The sequence below is a fragment of the Hipposideros armiger genome, unplaced genomic scaffold (assembly GCF_001890085.2).
Source record: "Hipposideros armiger isolate ML-2016 unplaced genomic scaffold, ASM189008v1 scaffold_1055, whole genome shotgun sequence".
Lineage (NCBI taxonomy): Eukaryota > Metazoa > Chordata > Mammalia > Chiroptera > Hipposideridae > Hipposideros > Hipposideros armiger.
In genome coordinates, this window is record NW_017732405.1 from 452,646 (window position 1) to 465,589 (window position 12,944).

At 41.7% G+C, this 12,944-nt stretch overlaps 1 protein-coding gene across 1 annotated transcript in view; it reads left to right on the top strand.

Annotated features, from left to right (window-relative positions):
- Window positions 1–12,742, top strand: part of LOC109376146 (zinc finger protein 26) — a 38,791-nt gene extending 26,049 nt beyond the window's left edge. Inside the window, exons 6-7 of the mRNA XM_019631922.1 lie at window positions 228–323; window positions 7,891–12,742. Coding sequence (XP_019487467.1) covers window positions 228–323; window positions 7,891–9,866 — 2,072 coding nt within the window. The 3' untranslated portion in view covers window positions 9,867–12,742. The remainder of the gene's footprint in view (window positions 1–227; window positions 324–7,890) is intronic.
- Window positions 12,743–12,944: the final 202 nt, after the last annotated feature.

Below are 12,944 nucleotides of genomic sequence, written 5' to 3' on the forward strand. Positions count from 1 at the left end.
GAGTGCAGAGCCTCTGAAGTGTTGGATGGTTTGGCACTGGAATTACAGAAGTCAAAGATGCTTAGACCTCTGAGCCACCAGGGAGACTGTCACCATCTCACAGAATTACTTACTTGATGCACAGATGGGGACAGCTGGGTCAGCTCTGATGCCAGACCTTGCCCATTCTTCAGGGGCCCTAAAGCCCACGCATGCAGGGCCAAGCATGTGTGGTTTCCCTCGAACAGGGTATGAAGTGATGAAACCGGACGTCATCTTCAAGTTGGAGCAAGGACAAGAGCCGTGGACAGGAGGTGGAGCGCCGCCCAGTTCAGGCTCCCTGGGTGAGTGCATGAGAAGCAGGCTGTGGGGACAGGGCGGGGGTGCAGTCTTGGCTGCCCAGTGTTGGCTCCTTTGAAACGTGCTGTGGAGAGTGCCTTTCAGAGTCTCTAAACCGTTGACATGAGTTGCTCACGTAAATCACAGTTCCATGTCGCTTCTTGCATGTAGCTGGAAGTAAAATGTTCCCAGCTTGTCTGGGCATGCTGTCCCCCATTTGTCCCCTATGGGGCTGTGCCCCTGCTGTGTTTAATCTCCTTTTCTCCTCCCTTCTCCTCTGGGCAAAGACACCTCTGCTTGTACATTCAATAATTTTGAGTTTTTCCCTCATTTTGGGTGTGTGATCCCAGAGAAGCACACTGTGAAGCCCACTGGGTTCAGTCTCATTATATCAGAAAACGGAGGGCCGGCCGAGTGGCACGTTGGTTAAGACCTGGCTTGGGACGCTAGAGGGTCCCGGTTCGGATCCCACATATGAGGACCAGTGACACTGCCCTCTACAGCTAAGATGCTGAACAACAGCTCAACCTGGAGCTGGGCTGCCGTTAGTCACCGGTGGAGTAGGAGGCTGCAGCCCCTGCTGCAGTGGGTTGCCATGGGCTACCATGTGTAGCCAGCAGCCAGCGTGAGCGGCCAGCAGTTGCAGTGAGTTGCCGTCCAGAAGCCGGCAACTGATCTGCCTCTCCCGGGAGGAGTGCAATGATGGTCCCAACTTGGGCCAGTGAAGCAACGTCCTTCACAACTAGACTGAAGAACAAAAGGACAGCAACTTGTCTGTTCCCCTTCCCCCAATTCCCCAATTAAAAAAAGAAAACGGAGTCACGTTCCTCCCAGACAGTTTGCCCTTTTCCCCACTTTTAACATTAGGTTCTGTTGTGCTTTTCCTATACGTTAGATGCCATGGAGCACATTGAATGGTCTCTTTCTACCATTCTTTCTTACTATTAGGTTTTTGCCCTTTGGAAAATATCTTTTTTTTTAAAGATTTTATTGGGGAATTCAGGGAGGGGAGCAGCGTTGGGAAATCGGGAAAGGGGAACAGACAAGTTGCTGTCCTTTTGTTCTTCAGTCTAATAGAGGACGTAGCTTCACTAGCCCAGGTTGGTATTCTCGTGCTCTTCCTGAGTGAGGCAGTCACTCAACAGCCATTGGACAGCCGCTCATGGCGGCTCTTGACTGCTCACGCCGGCTGCCAGCCACTCACGGTAGGTTAGGCAGCCCTATGCCGTCGCCAGTGACTCATAGCAGCCCAGCTCCAGGTCGAGCTGTTGTTCACCATCTTAGCTGTAGAGGGTGCAGTGTCACTGGCCCTCATGTGGGATCCGAACCTGTCCCTGCTGCTCAGAGCTGGCATCCCAAGCCCACTGTTCATCAACGTGCCACTCAGCCGGCCATGGAAAATATCTTTCTAAAGCCTTCCCTTCTCGACTCCCCCTTAAAACAAAGCCCATGCTGTTTCACCCCTGAATTTCCCAAATTGCCACACAGATCCAAGACTAACCCTTTGTAGGGTTCCCTAAATGGTGCCACCCACCTACAGTGCTCACCACCCTTTTGGCCACATAGACCCTCCTTCTCACCTGCTATGTGACACTGATTTATGTTCCCTGGAAAGCAGACCTTGAGTACTTACCTGAGAGCTGGAATTGATTGGGTGTGACCCCCACAGGGTGTGGGGCCAGAGAAGTGAGATGGGGCGGGATGAGTGGTGCATCGCAGGTTGTGTGACATGTGGCGGCGGCTGCGGGAGGCGGGTGCCGCCGGGGCCTCTGAAGCACCAGGAGTGCACTCACCCTCCAGCTCCCACCTCCCTGAGCCTTGCTCTGGGCACACTGTCCCCACAACGTCCATTGTCCCTGTCCACAGACCAAGTGTGCACTTGCTGCCCAAGAAAGCTCTCAGGTGGAGAGAGGTGGGCACCTGGGGGAGTCCCCCCGACCCAGACAGGCCAAGGGTGTCCTCAGTGCAGCCGAGGGTTGGTGGCAGCCATGAGTATCCGCAACAAGGATGTCCCCTCTCCTTCAGGGACCTCCACGGTGTAAGCCCATGTAGCCTGTTCAGCTGTTTCCCCCTTTTCCCCAAAACTCATGGTCAGCTCCATTTAAACATTTCTCAATGTTTTCAGACATGTAATATTTATTCTCTGCATCTGAACTTTGGATTGTGCGATGCTTCCTTTATCTAGAAGCTGTTAGTCTCTGCTGCATAAGCTGTTTGCAGTGCATTCATATTCATAAAGCATTCCTTGACTGTGCCAGCCTAAATGTTTCTCATTTTTTCTGAATTCCCACTGCAGACCTGATCACAGTGTATGTAATACTTTTTTAGTTGGTTGATCCGTGAGCCTTGTTTGCACAGAGACACAGGGCTTATAATGTAATATCTTCAGTTATGGGGCACATAATATTGATTCAATCTCTCTCCAGAAATACAGGTGTTTCAAACCAGTGTCCATGATTACCTGGGATTTTTTTTTTTCCCCCAGTGATGAGCATCATGGGTCCATTACCAGATGCTGATTCCGTAGAGCAGTTTTAAAATTTGGTATTCTACAACTGGAATTTGTATTAGGTTGGTGCAAAAATAATTGCGGTTTTGGATCATGAATTTTAAATCATTAAAACTAGGCTCAAACATATCTTTATTAATCAAAATAGGAACCATTAACAACACATTTTTGCCAACAAGAAATAAGTTTGTTTATTCCTGTAGCATAAAAATCCATGCTTTGGGATTCAGTGAACTCTTGGAAAGCATTTTCTGCATCCTGCTGGTTGTAGAAGTGTTTTCCCTGCAAAAACTTGTTGAGATGCTTGAAGAAGTGGCAGTCGGTTGGCGAGAGGTCAGGTGAATATGGTGGATGAGGCAAAACTTCGTAGCCCAATTTGTTCAACTTTTGAAGCCTTCGTTGTGCAACATGCAGTCGGGAGTTCTCGTGGAAAAGAATTGGGCCCTTTCTGCTCACCAGTGCCAGCTGCAGGCGTTGCAGTTTTCAGTGTATCTCATCGATTTGCTGAGTATACTTCTCAGATTTAATGGTTTCACCTAGATTCAGAAAGCTATAATAGATCAGACTGGCAGCAGACCACCAAACAGTGACCGTTACCTTTTTTTGGTGCAAGTTTGGCTTTGGGAAGTGCTCTAGAGCTGCTTCTAGGTCCAACCACTGAGCTGGTCATCGCTGTTTGTCGTGTACTATCCACTTTTCATCACACATCACAATCCGATAGAGAAAAGGTTCATCATTGTTGTTTAGAATAAGAGAAGACAACACTTCATAACAACGATTTTTTTTATTTGCTGTCAACTCATGAGGCACCCACTTATCGAGCTTTTTCACCTTTCTAATTTGCTTCAAATGTCGAATGACCATAGAATGGTCGATGTTTAATTCTTCGGCAACTTCTCGTGTAGTTGTTAGAGGATCAGCTTTGATGATTGCTCTCAATTGGTCGTTGTCAACTTCCGATGGCCGGCCACTACGCTCCTCATCTTCAAGGCTCTCTTCTCCATTGCAAAACTTCTTGAACCACCACTGCACTGTACGTTCATTAGCAGTTCCTGGGCCAAATGCGTTGTTGATGTTGAAAGTTGTATCTGCTGCTTTATGACCCATTTGGAACTTGAATAAGAAAATCGCTCGAATTTGCTTTTTGTCTAACATCATTTCCATAGTCTACAATACATATAAAATAAACAGCAAGTAATAAGTCATTAGCAAAAAAACAAAAGCGAGAAATGCACATTAAAATGATGTATAACATAACTACATTTATTTAAGAATGTATTCCAATATCAAAGGCAAATTTCAACAATGCAAAAACGGCAATTACATTTGCACCAACCTAATACTTTGAGAAGTTTCCAGTGATTGTTTAGTGCCCCACATTGTTTGAGACCCACTGCTTTAATGACTACTAAAAACGATTGAAAAGTGAAAGACCTAGAAAATACCTTCCAGAAGCATAGGATTTAACTAAGAAGATGAAATATTTGCATCCATGTTTTTTATTCCACATTGAAATGTATTGAACATTTTTGTTTTATTGCAGTGCAGTTACTTGTCAAAATTACATAGACAAGGGCTGTGGTGTGTCCTCAAGCCACCAGCACATTCAGACAGTGACCAGAATGTAGCTTTACTTATGGGCAGGATTAGTGACAACCTGGGACACAGCTGCATCTCAAGAGAACAGGCACTGCTGAGTCCCAAGGAATCTTGGTGCAGGCTTGGCGCTCACCCTCCATGACGGTCACGCAGCTCACGTTCCCCCAGCAACAAAAGTGCTGTCAGGTGGGATGTTTCTGGCCAGGAAGAGACCCAGCACCAGGCTTTCACTGGGGCTGGTCACACAGGCACTTCTGCCTGGCACGCACCAGCATGTCAGGCTCCCAGAAGGAAGGCCGGTGCTCAGCACAGACTGAATTGTTTGGACACAGTCTAGGCCCAGGGAGTACTTTCTTCTGGTAGGGGGTGGTGGGAACACTCGTGAAACCCAGGTTCCCAAGGGCCAGCCCTGCCAGCAGGCTGGTCCATGCAAAGCAGCCTCAGGCTCAATGCTCATTCTTTTCTGCAGACTGCTTTCGCAGGTCAGAGGAAATTGAATGTATATTGATTTCTTCTGTTTCTCAGGTATTGTGGTGGGTGCTAGGGTACAATAGTGAGCAGTAGAGAGATATTCCCTCCCCACTCAGTGCTTACTTTCTACTGGGAGGATAAAATGAACAAATTAGTAAATAACCGAGATTAAGTCCAGGCTCTGAAAGTACTGTTCTAGAAATCAGGTGATGATACGATAGTGTATTAGTCTGCTCAGGCTGCCATAACAAGATACCATAGACTGGGTAGTTTCAACAGTACAGTTCTGTTCTGGAGGCTGGAAGCTCAAGATCAAGGTGCCAGCATGATTGGGTTCTAATGAGGGCTGACTTCCTGGCTCGTAGACGTTGCTGGGTAGTGTTGAAGCTTTGTCCTCACAAGGCCTTTCCTCATTCATGCTGTGGACAGATTGTGGGGATGCTCTGTGGTGTCTCTTCCTATAAGGACATAAATCTTGTTGGATCAGTGCCCCACTCATAACTTAATTTAACCTTAATTCCTTTGAAATCTGGTATCCAGATATAGCCATAATTGGGGCTAGAGCTTCAACATAAGTTCTTGGGGGAACATAAGTGTTCAGTCTGTAACACAGTAACATGGAGAAGCCAATTCTCGAAATGAAGACTGAAATGAGCAAGCTATATGAGTGATCAGGGGAAACTGTCCCCAAAAGGGATGACAAATATGAATTTGTTAAGCGGCCTAGTGACTTCAAGAAACAAAAAGGAAGTTAGAAAATAGTCACAGGAATGTGAAGTACAGCATAACAAATATAGTCAATGATATTGTAGTAACTATGTGCCGTGCCCTGTGAGTACAGGACTAACCGGGGCGTCACTTTGTAAATTACATAAATGTCTAAGCACTATGCTGTACACCTGAAACTAATATAATATCAAATACCCATTGTAATTGACAATTTAAAAGAAGAAAGCCTGTGTATCTGGAGGTCAGTGTGGCAGGGAGATAGAGGTTGGAAAGAGTACAGGAACTAGGTCATACATAAAATGGGAAGTTTTAATTCAAATAATTTTAGATAAAAGTAAAACTGCCTGATTTACATTTTTAAAAGTTCATTCTGACCACAGAATGCAAAATGTAGTCAGAAGCAGGGAAATCAATTCGAAGGATATTTCATTGAGATAATAAGATGGACTACGCTGCAGTAAAGTGGTAGAGAGTTTTGGGGTAATTGGGATATTACCAAATACAAAGTAATACCATTTTTCTAATTGGAAAAAATTAAACAAAAACTTGGGGGGAAGGTAGATTAAATTTCCAAATGTGAGCTTAGCTTATGATGTAACATTTAAAGTAATGTAAAATTGTAAGGTTAATTTACAAATACTCCATTTTATACTCTCACATTTTCTGGTACCACTGTATTCAAACTTGGGACCTACATCTCAAAATTAATATATGTATAGTATATGCTTGATGTTACTCTCCAGACCTCTTTTCCCCTCAATCTTCCCAGCTCAGTAATTAACACCATAAACCACTGAATTGCTCAAACCTCTGTCCTAGAGATCATTTCTGATTTCTTGCTTTCCTTTATCCCCTCCATATCAAATCCGTCAGCGAATCTTGTTGGTTCTACCTCCAGAATACATTTGGCCAACAATGAGCTGTGGGCTTTTCACAAATTTATTACCCTCGATTGACATTTAAATCCTTAAAAAGATTTTCACTGTACTGATTGTCTTTCATACCTGTAGGTATGATCTCAGAAAAAATGCCAGATGTAGACTGTTAGTGAAAAATGAGCCCCTGTAGAGCACTTCTAACACTGGCACACGGGTTATGTTGTGAGGATAACGAAAATAGAGATCTATAAGAAATGACAGAGCTCTCAGAACGTTTTAAGAGTGGGAACTTGTGCTTGGCAGAGTTTCAGTGAAAGAACACCTGGATTTTAAACTGTCGTGCCTGAACAGCCCTAGAAGATGATGTGCTTTGTAATGTGTTGTATGGAGTGGCTTTCTTAGTAATAAGGTTGGAAATGTACAGTAAGTGTCCATGGGGGTTGGTTCCAGGATGCCTCTGGGATACCAAAATCTAGATGTTCACATCCCCATATAAAATGACATATCTACATATAACCTCCACACATCCTCCCATCTGCTTTAAATCATCTCTAGGTTACTTATCTAATACAATATAAGTGCTTTGCGAATAGTCGTTATATTGTCTTGTTTAGGGAATAATGACAAGGAAAAAGTCGGTACATGTTCAGTATAGGCACAACCAGTGTAAGTCTAACTACATAGGACACATCAGCAACAACAGAACATTCATTTAAAATATTTTCAATCTGCGGTTTGTTGAATGTGCAGATGCAGAACCTGCCAATAGGGGGGATGACTGTATGTGGTAAGTTTAAATAAAAATTGCAGACAATTTGAGTGAGAATGGTAACACACACAAAATACTTCTCATTCTTCAAGCTTGAAATGGCTAGCTAATTACCTTATCAGACCAGTTAATTTTCATCATAGTACTATCACAATGTACAGTTGTGTTTTAAAAAATATTATCTATGTATTCACTTTTCCATTAGAATATGTTTCCTAATGGCAGGAGGTGGTTCTCTTGTGTCTGCAGGACCTCACACACTGCCTGGAACACAGCGTGCATTTAGTAGGTATTGGGTAAATTAAGTCCTGAGAACATTGAATCAATGCTGCTTTGAACCTCCTTTCTTTATTCCTCATTGCTCTTCATGTATTTTTCACATTCACTCCACATTTTATAAACTTACATTTAACAACAACCAAAAGTAACTTAATCTATTGTTTTTCCTGTTCCTGTTTACAGCACTTCTTTTATTTTTCAATACCTAGAGTATAGACATTGTACTTGGGACTTTTCTCAGATTAGGAAACTAAGTCGTAAAAAGCATTCATCCCTTTTAGTTTTCTATTCAGTAAGCACAACCATAGAAGAATTCACAGGTGTTTTTTTCTTTATAGAACAAGTCTTACAAGTAAATGGTCACATGACATGGCAGCAGGATAACCAAGAGAAGCTTAAAAATTCAAAACAAGATCATGAATATGATGCATTTGGAAAAAATTTCAATCTGAACATAAACTTTGTTCCTTTAAGGAAATCAAACAACGAAGGTGATGTAGATGGATTAATTTTAAAACATCATTTAGATTTACTTATTCCAAAAGCAAATTATGGAAAAACAGAACCAGATGACTTAAATATATTTGATAAATTGTTTCTACATACCAAGCCCGAGGAAACTGATAGTTGGTTAAAATACTATGAATGTGATAAAGTTAACTATAAGAAGTCACAGATTATCATATATCACAGGACTCGTTTAGGGGAGAAACTTTATGAATGCAGTGAATGTAGGAAACGCTTCAGTAAGAAATCGAGTCTCATTAAACATCAGAGCAGACATGTGAGAGAGATAGCCTATGGCTGTGGTAAATGTGGTAAAACCTTTCCCCAAAAGTCACAGTTTATTACACATCACAGAACTCATACAGGAGAGAAGCCTTATGATTGTATCCAGTGTGGGAAAGCCTTTTCCCAAAAGTCACAGCTCACATCCCATCAGAGGACACATACAGGAGAGAAACCGTATGAATGTGGTGAATGTGGGAAAGCCTTCTCCCGGAAGTCACATCTTATATCACATTGGAGGACACACACAGGAGAAAAACCCTATGGGTGCACTGACTGTGGGAGGGCCTTTAGTGAAAAGTCAAATCTCATCAATCATCAGAGAATTCACACAGGGGAGAAACCTTTTGAATGTAGAGAATGTGGGAAAGCTTTTAGCAGGAAGTCACAACTTGTTACACATCACAGGACTCACACAGGAACAAAGCCCTATGGATGTAGTGACTGTAGAAAAGCCTTCTTTGAGAAATCAGAGCTCATTAGACATCAGACCATTCATACTGGAGAGAAGCCCTATGAATGTAGTGAGTGTCGGAAAGCATTCAGAGAAAGATCAAGTCTCATTAACCATCAGAGAACCCATACAGGAGAGAAACCCCATGGGTGCATTCAGTGTGGAAAAGCCTTCTCCCAGAAGTCCCATCTCATATCACATCAGATGACACACACAGGAGAGAAACCCTTTGTGTGCAGTAAATGTGGGAAGGCCTTTAGCAGGAAATCCCAGCTTGTTAGACATCAGAGAACTCACACAGGAGAAAAACCCTATGACTGCAGTGAATGTGGGAAAGCTTTTAGTGAGAAATTAAGCCTCACTAATCATCAGAGAATTCATACAGGAGAGAAGCCCTATGTGTGCAGTGAATGTGGGAAAGCCTTTTGTCAGAAGTCACATCTCATATCACATCAGAGGACACATACAGGTGAGAAACCCTATGAATGCACCGAATGTGGGAAAGCCTTTGGAGAAAAGTCAAGTCTTGCAACTCATCAGAGAACGCATACGGGAGAAAAACCCTACGAATGCAGCGAGTGTGAGAGAGCCTTCTCTCAGAAATCACAGCTCAATACTCACCAGAGGATTCACACAGGAGAGAAACCCTTTGAATGCGGTCTTTGTAGGAAAGCTTTCTTTGAGAAGTCAGAGCTAATAAGACATCAGAGAACTCATACAGGAGAAAAACCTTATGAATGCAGTGAATGTAGAAAGGCTTTCAGGGAGAAGTCAAGTCTCATCAATCATCAGAGAATACACACAGGAGAGAAACCCTTTGAATGCGGTGAATGTGGCAAAGCCTTCTCGCGGAAATCGCACCTCATACCACATCAGAGGACACATACAGGAGAGAAACCCTATGGGTGCAGTGAATGTAAGAAGGCTTTCTCTCAGAAGTCACAGCTTGTTAATCACCAGAGAATTCATACAGGGGAGAAGCCTTATCAATGCAATGAATGTGGGAAAGCCTTCTCCCAAAAGTCACAGCTCATTAATCATCAGAGAACTCATACAGTAAAGAAATCCTAGAAATGGAGTTACTATTAGTCTTTGACATAGATCTTGCCTCACTGTACTTCAGAAAATGCAGTTCTGGTAAATCTTTCAGATAAGAGACACATCACATTATATGTCTGACTACTCAGAGTAGGAACTCTAAAGAGGTTGTGTAGGGAAAGCTTTCCCCAGATTCACATGTTTATATTATGAATTCATATTAGAATGAGCCTATGAAATACAGTGGGTCCAAAAACCTTTCAAACCATAGTCAGACCTTATACAGTAGAAAAATTAACAGCAGAGGAATACTGTGAATACCAAAAAGTCCCTGGAGGTCAAGTCGCATTAGCTGTTGGAGAATTCCCAGTAGGCATAAACCCAAGTCCAGTAAGTGAATGAAAACCCCATGAATGTGGCAGTTGAGGTAATATTTTCATCAAGAAATGACAGCTTACTGTACATAAAAAAATGTCCTCAGGAATGAAATTCTATGAACTTACTAAATATGGGATAATCTTTACTAGGTAATCCAAGCATACTTTGTTTTAGAGAATTTATGTTGTGGGTAAACTTAACAACTTAAAGACACTGGAAATATATGCCCCTAGATATAATGCTGTGAAGGAAAGCCATATACTTTTTATATACATGCATCCCCAAAATACCTAATTCTAAGTGGTTGACAGGTGTTCACTTGGAAGTATGAAGTTTTAAATATAGGTGAATAAATTGAATCATTGAAACATCTAAATAAGAAATTTCTTAGTGGTATTTATAGCTAACTTTCCTTTGTCACATAATAAGTTTTGTATTTAGGGATTCCATATGATAATGTAATAGGGAACATGAGATGCCCATGCCTTGTCGTGCCTCTGATGTCTGTGAATACACCACATGCCACTGGTTTTTCTATCTTACTGATACTGTAAAAATGGTAACTAATATGACATGTCTTATTGCTAAATCAGTAGCTTAAGTAATAACACCACATCTCTTTTCCCTGTGGTTTGCTGGCATAGAAAAGGGGTCTCTTATTACTGAGATTTCTCCTCAGTAACAAAAGCCAATGTTGTATAAAGTCTTCTCAGAGTCCAAGAGACAGTTTATAGAAAACCGGTTAAGAAATATTCAAAGGCACGAACCACAGAATAGCAATAGTGATTCATGATATACTAACGAGCAAAAGAAAGGAGGTGTGAGAACCCTGACTCAGCACTCCACCTAACTGGCAGTAGTGTTGTGCAGAATCTTCTCATTCAGGGAGACGCCTCCATGTGTCAAGTCTATATATCTGAAGTGCGATGTAACCAAAGTACAATTTGTACTTTAATTTACTATGGTGAAATATGGATTCTGTGTGCTGCTATTACGTTTTTGGTGTTTCATAAAATACGTTGTAAAAATTAGATAAAGTAAAGAATTAAGAGTCACTTCAGAAAATGTAAAATACAGAGAATTTTGTGGTGAGAAATATATTTTTGATGTAGTCAAGGAAGCTTGTTTTGCCTTCCTGCAAATTTCTGTGATCACTGGACAGGTTTAGGGAAAGAGATTTTCATTATTTCATCCTTTGGAGTGTTTGTGTTTCACCTTCCATTACCAGTTGCATCATTCACATGGCAAACTTCCCATTTTGAATTTACTGTTATCTAAGTATGGTGCCCTTTGAAAATTCATGAACCGCCCCTCAACTTAGTTAGAATTTTGTAGTGATCTCTCTACAGTGTTGCTTGACAAAGTCAACAGTATTTTGTGTATGCAGGTGAAATTCAGAGAAATCCAACACTGACCTTGTTTCCAAACTTGGAAAAATCAAGACTTCTCATATACAAGTTGTTTTGTCAGGAAGGTGGATTGGACCTTTGATTCCAGAAGGCTTTTTTTCTTTGATTTCCAATTTTACATCAATGTTGAAAAATTTTACTGTAAATGAGAGTAATTTTCTATACCACTGTATCTGAATTTCAACAGCCAGATAATTATGTCTTTCCACATGGTAATTTTAAAAACATCAAATTGGCCAAATTTTTATTTATACTGAAATTTATGGACTTCCTACACTTCTCCCTAATACCTGAAGGTCATTTTACCAGATGGGAAAATGGGCCTTTGTAAATGAACAGATAGTTACAGGGTGTTTTACTTTGTGGTTTTCCCATTTTTTTCTTTCCATCATAATTGTCATCCCTAGTCCCAGAGATTGACTCATTAGGTCTTGAATAGAGCTCAAGAGTCTGTTGTCTAAAAAATTCCCAATTTTGCTTATTCCAATTCTAGATTATTTTATTAAATGTTAAGCAGTTAAAACTGGTACTTCCTTCACTAGATATTGTTGGAACTTCGGCAATGGCCTATTGGTTGAATACCCAAGAGCTTTTTTTTTTTTTGTAAGGGTCAGGTATTAGCCACCTATTGGGTTGTCAGAAAAGTCATGACGCAGTTTTGCAACGAAAAACAGAAAAAATACGTCATGACTTTTCCAACAACCCTATAGTTTTACTAGAATACCTGATGCAGAGACCCAGGTCTGTTGTGTTGAGCTCACTGAGAGCCTGTGTTATTCTCAGTTTTCACAAGAGTGCTGATTCTGAAATTAGAGAGTTTCAGTTTTTTAAATTACTTAGTAACCCACAAAAAAGGGCATCCCTACATTTCCACTCATTGATTTGTACCACAAACCCCACCTCAAGAAGTAAGGCAGTTTCAGAGTGGACTTACCTAGTTTCATGGAGCAGTAAGTTACATGGAGATAGAATACCTGAGACCACATGTAGGAAGTGCCACCTTCCTTCTCTCTTTCACCACCCAGGTTCTCCCATTGGCCTGGACGTAGTGCTGCAGAGGACAATTTCTACGATACTCTTTTTCATAAATAATGGATGTTTTGGGGGTCCAGTCTGTAAATATTGAGGCCTATCCAGGAATGCCTTCTCTTTAGCTTGTTGTGTGTGGGGACTTTGATATCTTCTGACACTGTTACTTCTGTATGGATCCATATGTTCCTGATATTTTGGTCTCAAGAACATCACTCGTGAAACCCTGAGATAAACCCAACGGATACCAGATTAACCTGACAACCTGTATTAAACAGCACAATATAGATCAATA